Source organism: Cebus imitator, unplaced genomic scaffold (genome assembly GCF_001604975.1).
Source record: "Cebus imitator isolate Cc_AM_T3 unplaced genomic scaffold, Cebus_imitator-1.0 Scaffold285, whole genome shotgun sequence".
NCBI classification, from domain to species: Eukaryota; Metazoa; Chordata; class Mammalia; order Primates; family Cebidae; genus Cebus; species Cebus imitator.
The window spans coordinates 1,901,065-1,908,731 of NW_016107600.1; the positions used below are offsets into that span (position 1 = coordinate 1,901,065).

Sequence of the window (7,667 nt, forward strand, 5' to 3'; positions counted from 1 at the left end):
GGAGGCAATTTTGGAGGTGGCGGAAGCTACAATGATTTTGGCAGTTACAACAATCAGTCTTCAAATTTTGGACCCATGAAGGGAGGAAACTTTGGAGGCAGAAGCTCTGGCCCCTATGGTGGTGGCGGCCAATACTTTGCCAAACCACGAAACCAAGGTATGGTATCTATGTAATTTGGGATAATATCAAAAGAGTTGTGTGTGTGTAGCTACTGCTGGGAAGGAAGCCCTTTAACTGGTGTCTGCAGTAATACATTGACAGTTTACAACCTTCAGAAAGTGATGATTTGATCACAAATTAGAAAAATCATGGGACCTTTTACCACCTCTCTTGTAGCAGGGGCCATTTTTAAATGATCAAACACTTGAAATTATTATTTACAGTGAATGTGAAAACATTACTATTACTGTTAGCACTTTGAAACGTTAAAAGAAAAATTATACTCCTCAGGTGGCTATGGTGGTTCCAGTAGCAGCAGTAGCTATGGCAGTGGCAGAAGATTTTAATTAGGTAAGTAAGCACCTTTTTGTGTGTTAACATAATTTTTTAAATTGCTGATGAACCCAATAACCCTAATGTAGCTGAGCAGTGCAACATAGTTAACATTATAATTGCAGTAAATTGTGGATATAAAGTTAATATTCAGATCAGCAAAATTTGTGGGAAACAAACTTGATATTGGATTGTAGCCTTGAGTCTTAATATGTTTAGATTAACAACTTTATTCCATATTGTTCAACAGGAAACAAAGCTTAGCAGGAGAGGAGAGCCAGAGAAGTGACAGGGAAGCTACAGGTTACAACAGATTTGTGAACTCAGCCAAGCACAGTGGTGGCAGGGCCTAGCTGCTACAAAGAAGACATGATTTAGACAAATACTCATGTGTATGGGCAAAAAACTCGAGGACTGTATTTGTGACTAATTGTATAACAGGTTATTTTAGTTTCTGTTCTGTGGAAAGTGTAAAGCATTCCAACAAGGGGTTTTAATGTAGATTTTTTTTCTTTTTCTTTTTCTTTTTCTTTTTTTTTTTTGCACCCATGCTGTTGATTGCTAAATGTAATAGTCTGATCGTGACGCTGAATAAATGTCTTTTTTTTTAATGTGCTGTGTAAAGTTAGTCTACTCTGAAGCCATCTTGGTAAATTTCCCCAACAGTGTGAAGTTAGAATTCCTTCAGGGTGATGCCAGCTTCTATTTGGAATTTATATACAACCTGCTTGGGTGGAGAAGCCATTGTCTTCAGAAACCTTGGTGTAGTTGAACTAATAGTTACTGTTGTGACCTGAAGTTCACGATTAAAAGGGATTATTACCCAAGCAAAATCATGGAATTACTGGTTATAAAGACGATTGTTGGCACATCCTATGCAATATATCTAAATTGAATAATGGTACCAGATAAAATTATAGATGGGAATGAAGCTTGTGTATCATCCATTATCATGTGTAATCAATAAACGATTTAATTCTCTTGAATGAAATGACAACTGTATGGATTTGGGACTGGCAGAGATTTGGACTTTTCCCTACCCACTGCCCCTGATAATGTTGAATGCCTCTATCATTCAAGTTCAAAGCTCTGCCAGGGAATAGAAACTAGCTGCTGGCTAATGCCGCTCCATAAATCCACAGATTTGAAGTGTTTGGGAGGCCTTTTAAAAATGACCAATATCAGAAATCATTTTAATGAACATAAAGATAGGCTTACATTAAAGGAAAACTGCAGTTTGTCTGGGTTCTGGTTGGGTGGGTCTTCAGAGGTTTTATAGGTCAACTATGTTAATTTGAAGATTAAAACAATAGTAATAGAAACTAAATATTCCTACATAATTTCATGTTAACTGCAGTTTCCCTTTATATGGCACAAGATCACACAACCTTCCTAAAATGTTAATTGTATAGAAAATGATTCTCAACCTTAACAGTTAATATCCAATAATGTGTTATTTGTACGTAGATTATTTTGAGCCTTTGGTGCTCTCAATTTCAGTGCTATTGTATCTAGTAGCATAGAGATTTGTTTATCAATAGGACTGTATATTCCATCCCATGGGTGTGTTGGAAATTTTGGGGAGGAGGGTGGAGGGAGGTGGGTGGGAGGTGGTGGTGGGTGGGAAAGCATGGGTGATAGTTCCATGATACTGGCTGAGTTTGCAATAGCAGGTGGAACCCTAACTATTGAGGGAGTTTGCAGATACCTCAGGATTCGTGACAATGCCTTTAAAGATCCAGGAGAGATGTTCAGCTACTAGGAACTGCTAGCAAGTATAGCGCGAATGGCTTCGAGCTCAGACACTCTACAGCTGAGAGTAGACACTTGTGGTATGTGGAGTACAGATAAGCCAGGGGCAGGCCACGGCACGCTCCATGAAAGCTAGGAGGGAGTGAAATTTCAGTGATCATCGCAAGGAAGGAGGCAGACAAGAGTAAGGCACACCTGACTCTTAGGACTAGCAGTCAGAACCAGGAGGAAAGGTTTTATTGCTATGCTGGTAGGTAAGAACAGATTTTACTTACATCCGTATAGTTACTTAAAGTCCAGTTTTCTGTTAAATATTTTTCTTAATATATTGAGCCAAAACTAGTCCAGTTAAGCTGAACTAGGTTTTTCTGGAGATGAATTGTTTTAAATTCACACCCTACCATTGGTGGCTCCCAGTTGAAGGAAGTGAGCACATTATTTCTACTGTGAATATAAATTTTTGCCCTTTTATTTATCTTCCTTTGACCCATTTCCTTAAAATAATGGCTCAAAGTAATAGACTCTTCCCCAAATGGTGGGAGGATGGGTGGGCTATTAATGGGAGGTATGGGGGGTTTAGCTTGAGCTGGGACTTGGTCTTCGAGCTAGTTCTAAAGGTTGTTTACTTTTCTAGGGGAGGAGTCTGCTACTAGTCTTATCAGCTCTTAAAAACAGAAACTCATCTGTCCAAGTTCATGGCAGAAAGGTAAGTTTTTACAAATTAGTGGTCAGCAGAAGAATGCCCTGCCTTCCCAATAGTAAAAACAGAATGACAAGCTGTACCTCAAACCAAAACATTTTATAATCTCTGATTGCAAAAATAGTTATTAGCACAACCAGATATTCCTATTAGTTACTGTGTAGTCATTCACCTCTGCTTATATAAATACTTTATCACTTCTTTTGCCTTTTGCAGGAACGTCCTTGTGAAGACCTTTATCTGAGCCACTGTACTTCATTGTCACTGCCATGCAGTTAACATGAGTTGTTCTGCAGCTCAAATTCCATTTTGTGAATGGGTTGTTTTGTTTTGTTTTTTTAATAAACTGTATTTAACTTAGTTCTGCTTGTTTTGTCCTCCATGATATGTATGGTAACATGTTAAAATTCAGGTTAGAGAGGATTCGGTTGTATATGCTTGGTTTTAATGTGAATTGCTATATTTATATTCATTCCATTCAGCTTCATGGTTTAATGAAAATAGCAGAGGGTTCTCACTGCAGGGGTAATTATTGGCTCAGTATAAGTAAACTTTGCTATTGATCCAATTGAGCATGTCCTTTTTCTAGCTCCCCTGGCAAGGGAAAATGAAGTTGTAGCACTGCCATTGAGCTCAGTAGGTCTCTGTTGGGACCTATGCTCACCATCTGCTCTAGAAGGGCATAATGGATTTCATCTTTGACAAACAAGTTGTGTTCATTGGCCAGCTATCTCACACTTCAGTGGAATTCTCAAGCCAGGAATAAGAAAATGAACTGAATGGGAGACAAGCCTTTCAAAGATAGCCTAAACATGTATGGGCAGCCGGGTGTGGTGGCTGACACCTGTAATTCCAGCACTTTGGGAGGCTGAGTGAGGTGGGCAGATCACAAGGTCAGGAGTTCAACACCATCCCAGGTACCACTGAAAGCACATCTTTTTTTTTTTTTAAACAACTTTTTACTATTGGGAAAAGTTATAACCACATCTCTACTAAAATACAAAAAAATTAGCCAGGCATGGTGGTAGATGCCTATAATCCCAGTTACTCAGGAGCTAAGGCAGGAGAATTGCTTCAACCTGGGAAGTTGCAGTGAGCCAAGATTGTGCCACTGCACTCCAGCCTGGGTCACAAAGCAAGACTCTGTCTCCAAAAAAAAAATGTATGGGCTATTTGGAATCAATAATTATACCCTCTAGCAAATGCTTAGGTTTTGTGTATATCTGTGTTTGGTTTGTTTTGAGAGGAAGTCTCCCTGTCACCCAGACTGGAGTGTGGTGGTGCTCTGCTCACTGCAACCTCTGCCTTGCCTCCCACATAGATGGGACTACAGGTGCACACGGCTAATTGTATTTTTAGTAGAGACGGCATTTCACCATGTTAGCCAGGCTGGTCTCAAACTCGACCTCAACAGATCTGCCCACTTGGCTTCTCAAAGTCCTGGATTATAGGCATGACCCACCGTACCTGGCCACATAAATTTTTCTATGCTATTTTTAAGGAAACTTGATCCAGCCTCAAAGTTTTGAACCTAGCTAAAGTGGGGGTAGAATTCTTGGGGAAATTTTGCCTCTTAACACCCATGCTGTTTTGAAATAACTATGTGGGACTAAGTTCCATCAGCCTTGTGATAGTTGGGGAAAGTAATGTCAGGGGGCTTAGTTTGTGACTTGGCATTTGCTAGAGGTTTCATTTTGGACAGTCATATTTTCTTGGAGGGAAAGGACAACTGAGGATAGTAAGTTTCCTAAAAGCATTCCTAATTGAAGAGAAACATTGTTTCATTCCATGTACTTTGCTACATACTTATACAGGATTGTGAAAAGTAAATTCCATGTTTCCTAAATGAAGAAATAGGCTCAAGATAAAATCCTGTCCCAAATTCCTGCAGCCAGTGGATCATATAACCCCAGATTGCTCTGTTTCCAAAACTGTTCCACCTTGTTGAGGTCAGTACACCAAACGTGTGTATGTATAGGATAGTCTTCCTCATGAGTGATTCTCATGAGAGTGGGAGATTCTGACATTCCTTAGGTGAACTAATACTTCTAAACAACTAGCTCAAGCCCCTGCCCTTTGCAACCTGAAATGTGGAAACATTGCCAGGCACAGCGGCTCATGCCTATAATCCCTGCACTTTGGGAGGCCGAGGTGGGAGGGTCACTTGAGGTCAGGAGTTTGAAATCAGCCTGGCCCACACGGTGAAAACCTGATTCTACTAAAAATGCAAAAATTAGCCTGGCGTGGTGGCAGGTGCCTGTAATCCCAGCTACTCAGGAGGCTGAGGCAAGAGAATCACTTGAACCCGGGAGGCAGAGGTTGCAGTAAGCTGAGATCGTGGTGCTGCACTCCAGCCTGGGTGATGGAGTGAAAGACACTGTCTCAAAAAAAAAAAAAAAAAAAAAAAAACTTAAATGTGGAAATATTGGATGGCTCATGCCTGTAATCCTAGCACTTTGTAAGGCTGAGGTGGGCAGATTGCTTGAGCCCAGGAGTTCAAGACCAGCCTGACTGACCATGGTAAAACCCTGTTCCTGTTAAAAATACAAATGTGGCTGGGCACAGTGGCTCACTCCTGTAATCCCAACACTTTGGGAGGCTGAGGCAGGTGGATCGCCTGAGGTCAGGAGTTCTAGACCAGCCTGATTAACATGGAGAAAACCCCTCTCTGCTAAAAATACAGAATTAGCTGGGCATGGTGGCCCATATCTAATCCCGGCTACTCGGGAAGCTGAAGCAGGAGACTCGCTTGAACCCAGAATGTAGAGGTTGCAGTGAGCCAAGATCACGCCATTGCACTCCAGCCTGGGCAACAAGAGCAAAACTCCATCTCAAAAATATAAGCCAGGCATGGTGGCATGTACCTTTAGTCCCAGTCACTCAGGAGGCTGAGGTGGGAGGATTGATTGAGCCTGGGTGGTTAAGGTTACAGTGGGCCGAGATCACCCCACTGCAAGCCTGGGAGACAGTGTGAGACCCCAAGTCTTTTTTTTTTTAGACAGTCTCACTCTTGTCACCCAGGCTGGAGTTGCAGGGGCAGTGGCTCAGATCCCGGCTCACTGCAACCCCCTGGGTTCAAGCAATTCTGCTTCAGCCTCCCAAGTAGCTGGGGCTACAGGTGCAAGCAACCACGCCTGGCTAATTTTTGTATTTTTAGTAGAGATAGGGTTTCACCATATTGACCAGGGTGGTCTCGAACTCCTGACCTCAGCTGATCCACCCACCTCACCTCCCAAAGTGCTGGGATTAGAGGCATGAGCCACTGTACCCAGCCCCATCTCTATTTTTTAAATGGTGGAAACTCTTTAACATTTTTTGTGCGAACATAAATTGACAAATTGGACATTTTCAAATCTGTTAGGAATAGGAAGATTTGAAGCCACCACTGAGTGTGGTGGCTCACGCCTATAATCCCAGCACTTTGGGAGGCAGAGATGGGCGGATCAAGTGAGGTCGGGAGTTCAAGACAACTTAACCAACATGGAGAAACCCCGTCTCTACTAAAAATACAAAATTAGCCAGGCATGGTGGCGCATGCCTGTAATCTCAGCTATTCGGGAGGCTGAGACAAGAGAATCACTTGAACCTGGGAGGCAGAGGTTTCGGTGAGCCCAGATCCAGCCATTGCACTCCAGCCTGGGCAGCAAAAGCGAAACTCCATCACAAAAAAAAAAAAAAAAAAGTAATAGAAAGCTTACTCCAGAGGCTGGAGTGGGAGGATCACTTGAGCCCAGGACTTCAAGGTTGCAGTGAGCCATGATTGTGCCACTGCACTTCAGACAGTGCAATAGAGCAAGACCCTATCTGTCTTTTTTTATTGTTTTTTTTTTTTGAGACGAGTCTTGCACTGTCACCCAGGCTGTAGTGCAGTGGCATGATCTCAGCTCACTAAAGTCTCCACCTCCTGGGTTCAAGCAATTCTTCTGCCTCAGCCTCCTGAGTAGCTGGGACTACAGGCATGTGCCACCACGCCCAGATAATTTTTTTGTATTTTTAGTAGAGACGGGGTTTCAACATGTCCGCCAGGATGGTCTCAATCTACTGACCTCGTGATCCGCCCACATCGGCCTTCCAAAGTGCTGGGATTACAGGCGTGAGCCATCATGCCCGGCCAAGACCCTGTCTTTTTAAAATAAGCTTTGGGTTGGGCACGGTGGATCACGCCTGTAATCCCAGCACTTTGGGAGGCTGAGGCAGGCAGATCATGAGGTCAGGAGATCAAGACCATCCTAGCTAACACGGAGAAACTCTGTTTCTACTGAAAAATTAATAAATAGCCGGGCGTGGTGGCATGCACCTGTAGTCCCATCTACTCGGGAGGCTGAAGCAGGAGAATCACTTGAACCCAGGAAGTGGAGGTTGCAGTGAGCTGAGATTGCACCATTGCACTCCAGCCTGGGCGACAGAGCGAGACTCCATCTCAAAAAAAAAAAAAAAAGGAAGCTTCAAGTTGCTTTCATTCCCAAACTTAGGCTAGAGACCATGTTCTTTATCTCCCTATCACTCTGCTGCTTTTAGGTCTCAGTATCTGTTGTCTGTTTTTGTTTGTTTGCTTGCTTGTTTGTTTGAGATAGTCTAGCTCTGCCGCTCAGGCTGGAGTACAGTGGCATGATCATGGCTCACTACTGCAGCCTCAAACTCCCAGGCTCAAGCAGTCCTCTCACCTCAGCTTCCAACATAGCTAGGACCACAGGCATGTGCCACTGCACCCACCAACTAATT

General features: G+C 42.9%; 1 protein-coding gene across 2 annotated transcripts in view; it reads left to right on the forward strand.

Annotated features, from left to right (window-relative positions):
• HNRNPA1 (heterogeneous nuclear ribonucleoprotein A1) overlaps positions 1-3,306 on the forward strand; it is a 7,525-nt gene extending 4,219 nt beyond the window's left edge. For both annotated transcript variants that reach the window (XM_037728999.1, XM_037729000.1), the window contains 4 exons: positions 1-157; positions 452-511; positions 2,880-2,951; positions 3,162-3,306. In XM_037728999.1, the coding sequence (XP_037584927.1) occupies positions 1-157; positions 452-507 (213 nt within the window). In that variant the 3' untranslated portion in view covers positions 508-511; positions 2,880-2,951; positions 3,162-3,306. The remainder of the gene's footprint in view (positions 158-451; positions 512-2,879; positions 2,952-3,161) is intronic.
• Positions 3,307-7,667: the final 4,361 nt, after the last annotated feature.